The sequence below is a fragment of the Magnolia sinica genome, chromosome 1 (genome assembly GCF_029962835.1).
Source record: "Magnolia sinica isolate HGM2019 chromosome 1, MsV1, whole genome shotgun sequence".
Classification (NCBI taxonomy): domain Eukaryota; kingdom Viridiplantae; phylum Streptophyta; class Magnoliopsida; order Magnoliales; family Magnoliaceae; genus Magnolia; species Magnolia sinica.
Genome location: NC_080573.1, coordinates 126,825,442 through 126,838,454, shown reverse-complemented (window position 1 = coordinate 126,838,454; position 13,013 = coordinate 126,825,442). Strand labels below are relative to the sequence as shown.

Sequence of the window (13,013 nt, the reverse complement as noted above, 5' to 3'; positions counted from 1 at the left end):
ATCTTTTGGATATATTTTACTTTTAACCGTCCACTAAATTTCCAGCAATCTAGTATGAGATTACCAAATAAAAAGTAAACTTTTGGACATGGATAGCGTCGTACTCCGTCCTACCCCGCTGGATGGTAATTTGTCTGGGTAGGGCTCCGTGGAGCCCACCGTGATGTAAATATTTTATCCATGATGTTTATCGCTTTTCTCATATAACGTATTATCTTAACAATAAAGTAGGTCCCCAGCTCCAGTGAACCACACCAAAGGATGCTGCATTGATAATGATCCCCAAAGTTGAAACCTTTCTAAGAGACCGTTATGTTTTTTTACCATACAATCCATTCATAACGTCATGTAGGCTATCAGCTTCATCCGAAACTTCTCCAGCTCCGGAGAAGTTTTTAACGGTGGACGTTCAATCCCTACTTTGTGGTCCACTTAAACCCTTGACCTATCTCATTTTTTTGTCTCATATCTTAAAATGATACAAGAAAAATGATGAACGGCGTGGATGAAAACTTACATCACGGTGGGTCCCACAGATCCCTGCCCGGTAGGACGCAATCCGCCTCCGCTTCATCGTACACCTACTCCAGTTTCTAATAGCCAGCGTATCATGGATCACACTCCGTCAGAGTATTTATCTTGTAAAATTCTCTGGCAAAGAAGGACAGAGATTTAAAAGGGGAAAAAAAAGATGAATAGGGTCTGATATTAACGGTGGCCAACACATGATGAATGGCTCGGATGTTACACACGTGCTCCATGCATGTGATCTTGAGATGGGCAGAAGAGGAGAAGTTTGATGAAATCTGTACCTCTTTATACTTTAACGCTGTACATTGGACTCACTGAAGAGGCATTCAGGCATACAAACCCAAGAAAAAGCAAAGCAGAAGAAAAGAAAAGAAAAGAAAAGTGAGAAAAAGAAATAAAAAAGAAAGAAAATATTACAAACCTGGTTTAGCCCCTAACAAAAATTAAAAGGGCTAAAAAAACAAACACACCACTAATAATCCCATAAACAAGCTTCAAATCCACTCTCCGGTACCGACATCTGATCAGGAAATAGCCAGCACTCATCCGCACCGTCCATCCAAGGCGGCGTCGCCCCGTAGAGCCAGCTGTCAGGCGAGTCAGTGAAGACCAACTCGTTCGGAGACTCGGGGGAGCTGAAACTGGGCCCGAGTCGCGGGAGTTCCACAATTTCACTCAATTCGTCTGTGGTCGGCTGCTGCGTGGCTGAGCCTGGCTGCACTGATGTGAATTCCTCCATAGCCGCCGCCTTCGCCGCGGCGGCTTGAACATCGCGCGGGGACAGCGTGGCGGGGCGCGGCAGTAATTCGACGAGCTCGGGGAAATTGAGAATCGCGGAGCTGCCCTTGATGCTGAGGGCAGCGACGTCGTGAGCTCGGGCAGCCATCTCGGGTGTTGGGAAGGTGCCGAGCCAGATCCTGGATTTCTTGCGAGGCTCGCGGATTTCCGACACCCATTTGCCCCAGTTACGCATGCGTACGCCGCGGTAGACGGGGTGTTTGCTGCAGTCCCGGATTCTTTTGCTTTTCTTGGCTTCTGGATCCTCCAATTTGGTTCGTTTGGATTGATCCAAGATGGAATTCTGGGTGAATTGAGATAATGAAGGTGAAGATGGAGACGATGGATTTGAAGATGAGATGGAATTGCTACTGCTTTCGGCTTCTGCTAGGAATGGTGGATCTGCCATTGATCAGGAGAGTACAGAAGCTAGGTGAACGTTAGTGATGAGACCCAGCGGCGGCCAACCACTAATTATAGTAATGCATTGAGTAGTGTTTAGTACAGGTGGGCCTAGACTAAATGGACAACCGTTTGGACATCATTGCATACGTGGAGTGATCATCACCGTTGGTTAAGACGGCACGTGAATCATCTAGATGGGTGTTGATGCAGGGGATTAAGCCAGGTGTGACGGACCAATGGCTCAATAGAAGGTCAGGACATTTTGATGTGGATAGAAGGAGAGTGTATGTGTATATGTGGGTGTTTTTTATTGGGAGAGGAGAAATGAGAATTGAGAAATTGGGCAGAATAGAGAGAGAGAGAGAGAGAGAGAGAGAGAGAGAGAGAGAGAGAGCAAAGGCAATGAAGAAAGAGGGGAATGAGTGCTTTAGTAGAGGGGTGGGAAGGTACGTCCTTGTTCATAGCGACCCTTAACCGACCTGGCCATCCATCATTTCGCAATGACACGTACACGTACAGCGAGTCCTAGGGAGTTAGGGCCCACCTAAGCAATGGGACACCTTGCTCTTCTTCTATGTTAGCTTTGCAACCTTCCAAAATGGGTGGGGGGACCCATCTACTGATTTCCCCTTCAAATTTGGACCACTTGATTTTTCTTTTTTATTTTTAATCATCCTTTAAGGATTGTTTGTTTTCACATTTCCTCAGGTAAATAAGGTTAAATGCATCATCTTGTTAGAGGATGAATTAGCCTTATTAAGCTTAATTTTTCAAAATTATCCTTTCAAACATAGATGGAAATTTAGCAACAGCAACTTGTGTCCCACCATAATGTGTGTGTCCATCCATTTTGTCAACTCATTTTTAAGCATGAGCCCAAAATTAAAAGACAGATTATTAATATTTCACGTAGACTACACCACAAGCAACAAGATAGATCATGATGTTCATCGTGTGAAATTTGAAAACTTCTAAAAGGAACGGGATAACGGTATTGCAACGTTCAAAAAGGTTAAAACATAAATATCAGCTTCATTCAAAACAAATCCGGCCTTCGAGAAGCTAGCAACGGTAGGCGTTCAACTCCCTCTATTTTAAATATGTATCCACTTGCACTATAGATCCTTCTTAATTTTGAGATCATGCCCTAACGAGCGGGTTAAATGAATTGATTGAATATGGATCACCTATTATCTCATGGTGGCCCCACATATTTTACCTTTCAATTCTTGATTTTAACGTCAAAAGCAATTAGCTGTCACGTCACAGGGGCGGCTGTATTTACCACCAGCTACAACTAAAAGAAAAAAATAAAATATCAAACAGCCCCTTAGTTTACCATTAGTTGTAAGGTTATGATTTCTTGATCAGTCTAATTTAGAGATATGTACAGTCTACAATGGGGCCACGATTTGCATGGTGTTGATAGGTGCACGTCAGTGCCACGTGTGAGGAAGATGAGTCACCAGCATTTCTATAAATGGTGAAGAACTAACATTGTACCACTCAACGCTAATTAATTCCCCTGGCTGAAATTTCACCTGTGTCCCACTTTTCATTTACCCCTTCTTCTTCCCTGCTATCCAATATGACCTTTTTACCCTTTTGGGGTACATGCACACAAATTACAGTGAATCAAGCTAGATGCACACGAGCAAATGTACTCTCATCTCTTACGTGACAATGTAATACGCGTGCATTAGATCCAAGCAGCTCATCAGATGGGCCTCACTGTTCAATACATTTGCTATTTTTTTTTTATAAAAAATGAGGCTAATTAGATTTGTGGACTTGTGGTCAATTTCTCTTTTCCATTTCTTTTGCATAAATGTGGACCACCAGATAACAACATCAGCCTACTAATTTTAGATAAGTAATCTACACGGCAAGGCCCACCTATTAAACGGTTCAAATCTCACATACGCACTGAGACGTGAGGACCGTAAAGGTGCGCTCCATCCAAGTGCACTTGACACAGGTCTATGATAAGATGGGTCCCTAAGTTGGTGGCTTTCAATTTGTAATTAGTACAAGTCTTTTGTTTTTAACGAAAAATATTAGGAGTTGGTTTCTAAATCAGGGTTCAGACCATTATTAAGCATTAGACCATGAACTCTGCGAAGATCCGGTCCCACCAGAAGAGTCACCAAATGGACGGTACAAGAAAAACCAAGAGAAGCTTTGCATCGTGGCCAAATGATAAAAATATTCAGATATTTTATATTATTTTTTAAAAAAAGAATGATAATAGACGTGGACCGCTAAATGCCACTTGAATTGATTTTTTCATGATGTTCTAAAATATTATTGATTTTAAAAATAAATTACAATTTTAGGCCTGTTTTCAGTATTTGGGACATCAAGGATTCATGAGTGGTGTTTCCATTTGCAGAGGATATTTTAGTAGTTGGATCGAATGGCTGTAACATTGTCTTAAGTGTATGAAAAAGTCGTATCTCTCAATTATCATCGAGAATGATGATTTGACCTTAGGAGGGTTGTTGATATGTGCCTATACATGTTTGGCCATGGGTCTCTATTTCATATCTCTCGAAACTATTGAATGATTCCAATGCTATCTCGTAGCAAGTGAGATTTGATTGTGTAAGAGAATAGTCGAATGAAGCCGGCTTCTTTAGATAGCAACAAGCAAAAATCTCAAACAGCTAAGAATCTATGGTTTATAAAAACAGTGGATCCTTAGTTGGATACAATGGATAGCAACAGTACACCTGCTTGTGGAGATTCAATTGCAATTGGTGGTCCATTGCCTAACAGCGACATTATTGTACTATCGATTATTTCCATGATATGCATCACTATTGTTCTTCAAGGGCCACCAAATATGTCATTTTTAAGCAGTTCAATCTCAATAAAATAGAAATAAGTGGATGGTAGCTAATAATATGTCATTTTTAAGAGATTCAATCTCAATAAAATAGAAGTAAATTAAGCTAGCTAACAAAGATTTCAAGTGCAAATAGAAGTAAGTTAAGCTAGCTAACAAAAAATTATAATTTTTTGGGAAGGTAATTTTTTTTTTCTTTAGAGTATTTTCTCAAACATTTTAAAGGTAAATTTTATGACATTTTGCACCAAAATTAGAATAATGGGTTACTCAGTACTAAACTCATAAGGGTTCCAACATGAGGTCTCGGGTTCGAAAACCCGTTGTGGTAAAATCTCACTTCAGCGTGAGAGCTACTCAAAACCTAATTACAAACCTGAAGTGGCTATGACTAAGAAAGATGAGGCCCATGGAGTTATGTATGTTATCATACACAACATGTGCACTCAAACCCAAGATCTCCGTATTAAAAAAGAGGCTATCTATCACTAAACCATGGAACCAAACCCCACATGTTATGTTATTTATTACTGCTAGGGATTGAATTTTCCTATATTCCAATATTTCATTTGGTAGACAGCATCAGTACGGAAAACCATATAAATAGGAGGCCTTGACTTGAAAGATATAATTGTGTACTACTTGTCATTCCTCACTGTAAAACAATGGTTGGGCCTATATTTTAATGAAATATCTATAAAGGAGTTATGATCTAGTAAGATTTATTTGTACCTCAATACAATGAGAATTCTCCACGTGGGTCTGCTAATGATCATCCCAACAACCGTTGGTAGGGAGCCCCACCACGGATCACACATCCTAATCAGATGAACGCAGCCATTCAATAAAGGGCCATCAGATGTCTAGAGTAAAAGCATTTTTAACTGTCCATTTTGCAGGCGGATGATTTCGAGATTGCATGCAATCCATGGTGGAGCTCTTCTGTTTAATGGTTTGCCTCGATCATAGGATGGCCCACTTGAGGCTATGCGAGGGCCCTTGTGTTTCTTAAAATTGCATCACCTAGGATCTATAGAGATACCAAATAACATTAAACTGTGACAATGCGTGACCCAACTGTATGTATTTTCATGTCAATCACACACTTTCATTGTAGCGAAAGGTTTGAATGGACAACGAAAGATGCATGCAAATTTACCTTTATAGGAGGTATGATAAAAGGGGAATTATATGAGATAACGACCCATGTCTACACCAAGTTTTCAATTCTTTTAAGTGGAGCCCATTAGGGGAGCACACAAACCGGTAGAAACAGTAAATCAGACCAGAACCGACAAGACCGCGTGGCTTGGTCCGGTTTTGAAGTGCACCGGTTCCGAAAATTAAAGAATCAGTTAGGTCGATTCGGCTCTAAGGTTAAAGGTTCGGTAGAATTGAACTGAACCATAAACCGGACCGTAGAATCAAACCTGGACTGGAGCTCTTGTTAAATAAATATTTAATTTTTATTTATTTTTTAACATTTAAAAAAAAAAAAAAAAAAACGTAGACCATTCATCAAATGGATTGTCACACGAATAGACATTGACAGCAAAATCATGGTGTAAACATGAAAGGGTCATAAAAACACACCATAACAAGATTATTCTCTATGAAAATTTTCAGTAGAGGAGCTTGGGCTGGATTATAGAAAAAACCATATAATTAGATTGAATTATAAAAACAAATCATGCATTTGGGCTAGATTATAAAAAGCTTATAACTGTAGAACTGAGCCAGAACCAAACTGATTTTTAACGGCCTGGTTCCAATTTGGTTCTAGGGTGCAAACAGTCGGTTCTAAGGTGCAAACAGTCACAGTTCCGGTTATAGTTTTTCTGGAACCGTTGGGAACGGTTCGGATCCGATTTCACCCCAGAACCTGACCAAACTGAACCATGTGCACCTGTGGAGCCCATGTCCCATAAATCTAAACCATTCGTCTGTTGCATCCCACCATGGGTGGGCCATGCACCGAAAATCTCTCAACAAGAAGGTTCCAGTGGCTAATCATTGGACATTTTATTCGCTGTTGTATTTCACTTTTTAACCATATATCTGTAGCTACCAAACTAAAAGGGAGTTTTGAGGCATGGTCCATCCTTGGTGGGAAACACAGATTAGTGGTCTGGATTACCAAATAATGTATCCAGCTTGCAAGATTTGAAAACCTGTGGTATGTTATACTTGCTCTTTTCTACAGTACAGGGAAATGTGGGCCATGGTTCAACGATCCAAAACTTTCGTTACATGGGCCTTGTCGGGGAAGGCCCATGTACCCAAAATCCCAGATATTCTAAGATCTCTGCCATTGAATATTTTGGCCCTTTTTTTGTTGAATGTCCCAAATTCCTGGCCAGAGAATTGCATGATACCTGAGTAGAAAATGCTCTCTTTTGAGATCTTTTGGTATCTCAACGGCATACCTCTCTACAGGAGCTGATGTAGATGTGTGGTGTAAGATCAAAGTTGAGTAGATCATTCACACTACAGTTAGCATCTCAATAAATGATAGTAGTGATGCGTGTGGTGTGAGATGAACCTTCACATTACTATTGGCTTCTCAATAAATGGTAAGATATTATCCTGCGTCGAAACGGTGGACCACACCTGAGCCCAAATTGAAGGCAGATACGGATATAAGCATACCCATCCAAACCTTCCACATTGCTGGTTCCAAATGCGAAGGGGGCACATCACGGAATGTGTGGATATGAAGATCCTAACCATCTGATGATTAAAAATTGACGGTTAGGATCTACCTGATCAAAGTGAATTTTGGGTTATCAAACACTGCCCAACAATTAACGAAATTTCAATGGTCTCGATTGGTGTGCACATGTACCAAATTCGTGGTCGGCTGGGCTGAGCAGGAGTGTGGTCCACGAAACTGTCAGAATATCATATTGTACACTGAAAAGCTGCGTTGTACCGTAACAACGTTGAAGTTCAACGAAATGTAGGTTGCATCCTAATCACATTGATTTTCACCTACCTAGTGTGGTCCTACGAAAACGATTTTTTTTATTTTTTTATTTTTTAAATTTAGTTGTAGTTCGCACGAGTTCCGTGCCAACTGGTGCACAGCTGAGCATTCGGATATATATATATATATATATATATATATATATATATAGAGAGAGAGAGAGAGAGAGAGAGAGAGAGAGAGAGAGAGAGAGAGAGAGAGAGAGAGAAGTGGTCTCCTATGAACCGTACCTCATGAGACTTCGTGTGCACTAAGGACGGCTTACTTAGACAGTAGGTTGAGGGTGGACCCTACTGTGATTCTCCTGTAACATCCATTCCAACGATTATCTATCTTGTTAAAATTCATGCACGGTAATGAATAATTTATACACATGTACTATTGATGTGACTACACTACATGAATATTCATGAGACGGGTAATGGTTGGAGTGCATCACGGTGGGGCCCTTTAAAAATTCAACGGTAAGTATTCCCTTCTCCCACTTTTTCCTTTATTGTGGCCCACTTAAATCATGAGTCTAACTGAGTTTTGAATTATGTGGCTAAATTTTCATCACAGACCTTGTGGTCATAGTGGATTTCATGAAATTATTGTGTTGGGCCCACCCCTAGCCTACAAGCTAGTAAGCTGGCCTCGATGTGCATTGAGTCTCTTACGGCTTTTGTGAATGCCTTAGCGCACACGAAATCTCGTGCGATACTATTCATAGGAGACCACTGCTTTTATATATATATATATATATATATATATATATAGAGAGAGAGAGAGAGAGAGAGAGAGAGAGAGAGAGAGAGAGAGAGAGAGAGAGAGAGAGAGAGAGAGAGAGTGTTGATGCACGAATCTGGATCTCCCATTTCCGATCTTCAAGCACTTGCACAGGAAGAAGATAAAGGAGACCCTGGCTAGAGCAGGGGACCCTCCGAAGCTAAAGTTAGGCTAGGAATCTGGGTCTAGTCATGTTAAGGGGTTTAGGGCCAGAGATTTTGCATACCTGTTCATGTAGGTAGGTCCCTTATTTATATTGTTTGCAGGGCCCATAATCTTATGCACGATCTCAGCCATTAGGCAAGATGTGTGTGAATGGTGAATGTCAGCAGTTACACTGAAATCATACAGCGAACGGTTACGTGCAAGTGGTGGAGATTAGCAATTACTTTTTGAATCATGCATTACAGAGGAAGATCGTTCGCTCAACTGAGGAGACAGGTCAACATAGTTCTAGCCGGGACGTCATAAGTTGAGGTAGTATGGGTCCCTATTCGTTTGACCGAAGATAATCTGAGTTGAGCTCTGCCAGTTGACCGGAGATGATCCGATTTGAGTTGATCCAAGCCAAGCTTTGCTGGTCGACCGGAGACGGGCCAAGCTAAGCTAATCCGAGCCGAGCTCTGTCAGTCGGCCGAAAGTGGTCCGACCTAAGCTAATCCAAGCCAAGTCAATCCGAGTTGAGCTATGAGAGGGCTCGGGAGTCCTACTCTGGTTTTTTAAGTCGCCGGTTTCGCGGACTGAGGGTCGGACCAATCTCCTTGTCGATGAAGACACCTTAATGAGTACGCTTGTCAGCCCGAGCTGACCTCAAAAGTGGTCTAATCATATTTTCCCATAACATATATATATATGCTTTATTTATTTATTTATGTTGTTCGATAGATAAAAAGGCTTCATTACCGTAGATTCTCGCAATCAACGGTTCAATGCTCAGGATGATATGTGTTGCAGTGTTGGCGTTAGTTTTAGATACACCATGTAGTTCAGACCGTTGATCCGATTGGCCACCGGAGATGGAAATGACCCAAAGAATTCAGATTCGAAATTCCTACCCATTTTCCACACCACTCCCTTCTGTTTGTTTCTCATCTATTTCCCTAATTTTGTTTCTCAACCGTCCATTTTTGGGCCACTGATGGCACGGTCTGGATCACTCAATCTGGAAGGCTTTCACAGCATCGTCCATCCACAGTGGTAGCCATCAAATAAACGCTCTAGATCACCTAACAATGAACCCCACTCATAGAAATTGGCACGTCCGGATGCTATTCGCACCTTTTGCCCAGTAATTCCTCTTAGTTTTTGGGCTACAGTGAGCAAACATGGTGTTTTGGCAACGTACAATGTGTCTCAGTACACATTACTCATAAAAGCTCACAACAAAGCACATGGGGTCATGCCGTTTCTCGGTGGACTTGACAACTCGCCAAGGACTCAACTCATCGAGTCAACTCGTTGGAATTGAGCTCAGACATTCGGTGTTGATCCAAGTAATGTTATTTACTTCACTTAGCAATATCAACTGATTAATGCTAATTCAGAAGCCCCATCATTAATGTGTGCAGGATCTATGCCGTCCATAGGGTGGTCCACAGAGATGTTCCTTAGAAAAAAAAACAATACGCTCGTCTATTTATCAGGTTGGCCTCATGTGTACAAAGAAATGGTATGTTAGAGTTGAAAAAAATGATAACCAATAGAGTAGATTAATATACATTTGTGCTCATCTAACAAGTCGTTGGCTGTATATTCAAAACACAAACTCGGCTCAACTCAAAACCTAGTGCCGAATTCTTTTTCTTTCAAGTTTTTGTCGAGTTTTGCTGAGTTTTTCAAGTCGAGTTTTAACCGAGTGGTGACCAGATTGAGTTTTTCTCGGAGTATTGGTAAATTCTGTCGAGTCGAGTTAACTCAGGCGAGTCATGGCTGAGTTTTCCAAGTTTCTAAACTATGTCATGGACCACTTCATCAGGGGACTGTCTGATGAATGTCCTATATTCTGAACACATTCAAAGTTGGCACTTTTAGTACCCTTCTTGTTGGGTGATCTTCAAGCGGGCACCTTGCATTACCCCCAGTTAAATCATCATCGTCAATGATCTTCATGATCATAATCGCCGTGGCCATCATCATCATGACAATTGTCGTTGGCTGTCATCATTGTAGGAGCTAAATGGAAGTGTTTTAGATGGGCTTATCATGAAATGTTGGAAGTAAAAAAGAAAGTTTTACTTTTCCTGTTGTAATTATTTACAAGAAGTTGCTAGAAAAGATTGTGGAAATAATGTAAATGATGAAGAAGCTTTCCGTAGCTTTCTTCTCTCATATGCAAACCCTAAACAACTTTTAGAGATTTTAAAAGGGAGTTATGAGTTCACTTTTAGGCTTTTACTTTCTTAATAATCCAAAGTGTTATATTTGTTCAATGCATGATTGGGCCCAGAGTCTGGTCCTGGATTTAAATCGATCATGGGTCGGGAAGACTCATCGAGTTGACTCGACATCAACCAATTCACTTGTGAGAAAGTGTGATTACATAAATAGAAAATTCCCTGGAGAGACGCACTTAACCACGTGCGTCAACTAGTAGTTTTATGACAATCTTTATATATTTTATTACTTGTACTAATTCTAACTATTCTACTTACTGATAATATTTGTAATTTTTATTATTATTTATAACTGTTAAATATTGAGTTGAGTTCAGGTCTAGTCTTTGAGTCGAACCGACCCAGATGAACATAATTCGAGTTGAATTTTTGATATATGGTCTACACCTACAAGATGTATTAGGGGAACAGAGGAAATGCTGAATCCATGGCAGAGCAGGTTGCAATGGAGGATTCAGAATTTGGCAAGGACTTTGACAAGGAGGCACAAAATACTCCACAGGCAGGCAATCCACAAGCATCAAAAGTGACGACCGAACCCAACTTCAAGATCAACGAACAAAAGCAGGAAGAATCCATCTTTTTTCTTTTTAGTCCTCCATTCTTAAAGAGAGAAACTCTTATTCGTTTCATTTAACAACTACTCAATTACTATGCAATGCAAATATTTGTACTAATCCCTAAAGCCTAATTAAATCTATATGCTTCATTTCATATCCTAACCATCTATCTCAACAAAATAGAAAATGACAGAGACATTCCTTAAACCCGTCACAATCATATTGAATCACTGAAAGTGTTAGAATTAAATGATCTTGCTCTCCTTCGAAAGCTCAATGAGCTCTTGAAAGGAACCAATTTCATGTCATTATGGCATCATTTGAAGAGTGGGCTACAAAATAAGTGATGGAAGTAAGGAAGACTTGGTATCCAAACTATATAAACAATAAAAATATAAACAAAAACAATAATCTATGCATTTAGATGCGGAATCCACTAAGGTAGTCTGGTCTTAAGACAATCATGACCACAATCATGGTCCTCAAGGGTCAAAGGAGATGACACATACATGATCCCATATGATCTAGATCATTGAGTGCATTGATCATGGGTCCACTGGCAATTGAAGAAGAGATGAGTTTTGGGCCTAGATGTTTTGCATCAAGCTCTTGTGATTGAGGGCTAGTCCTCAAGTCCCATTACGCGAAAGCCCATATAGCATCATGTACCATCTGACCGGAGTACAGCTTGAATGAGGACAGTAAACACAACTAAGTTCGTTTAAGAAATCCCTACCACAAGGCATCTTCAAAAAGCTTTACAAGAGCAATGGTGTGGCTGTAAACTTGTTGAACCTGGCCTTAGCAATGAAAAAATAAAATCGAAGTCAGCAAATGAAGCAGCTATCTCCAATTGACAATCATTGCCGATGGTTTGATTCACTTCCTCCAGATTTTTGTTGAAGATTTGATCTCCAACAATGTCACTAAACGAACTCAGCAACAGAAAAATTGGCTCTTCAACGAAATCTTACTCGTCAGGCTCTTTGCCAAAAAAAATAAAAAAAGCTCTCTGACAACATCTCTCTACTCAATGGGTTCCTTATCAAAGATCATTCCCCCACTAAAATGACTACACATTGGGCTCCTAGACAAAAATGGGAACCTATCGAGCAACTATCCGACATGTACATCTAGCACAACTTCGGAAAGGAAGAGATGCTTGCAAATTTGTTGGATCTTGGGGTTAGCAGAAGGGATGGAGTCTTTGACCAATCATGCATCATTCAACAAATGCAACAGGGGCTGTTGGACTCGCAACCAACAAGACCAAACTGATGAAATTCAAGTTGTGTATGCACTTGGCAATATCTACTTGCTGACGCAACTTTTCGAGCAAGATGCAGTGTGTTAATTCCTTGATTTGCCATTGTAGGAACTTGTTCTGCTTGTCTTCTGCATTAGGAGTATTTGTTCATGGCCTCAAACTCAATAGACCTACATGTGGTTGTTAAATTAATCATGTCATACCATGTGTTACATATCATGAGAAACAGTACCTGTCTTGCATTCGCTAAATTTCGGAAAAACCATGATGCACATGCCACCCTTCAAGCTCATAGATGTTGCAAGACATGGTGTCAGCCACATGGCACCACAGCTGTGCCCTCATTTCGAGTAAACCATAACATGGCATGCCAATACCATGCATCAATCTTTTGCTATTTGAAGCTTATACATCTTTTCCACCCAGAGAAACAGTAAAGCAAACTTGGTGTAAAGGAGCTGGAAGACAACACTTCTAA

General features: G+C 40.5%; 1 protein-coding gene across 1 annotated transcript; it reads right to left on the bottom strand.

Annotated features, from left to right (window-relative positions):
* Window positions 1-795: 795 nt before the first annotated feature.
* LOC131257766 (ethylene-responsive transcription factor TINY-like) lies at window positions 796-2,119 on the bottom strand. Its single transcript, XM_058258627.1, has one exon. The coding sequence runs from the start codon at window positions 1,715-1,717 to the stop codon at window positions 1,004-1,006; it is 714 nt and encodes a 237-aa protein (XP_058114610.1). The 5' UTR covers window positions 1,718-2,119; the 3' UTR covers window positions 796-1,003.
* Between the last annotated feature and the right edge of the window lie 10,894 nt (window positions 2,120-13,013).

Bases quoted from the DNA above. Each gene is read 5' to 3' on its own strand.
- LOC131257766 (XM_058258627.1), bottom strand. From the start codon at position 1,717: ATGGCAGATCCACCATTCCTAGCAGAAGCCGAAAGCAGTAGCAATTCC.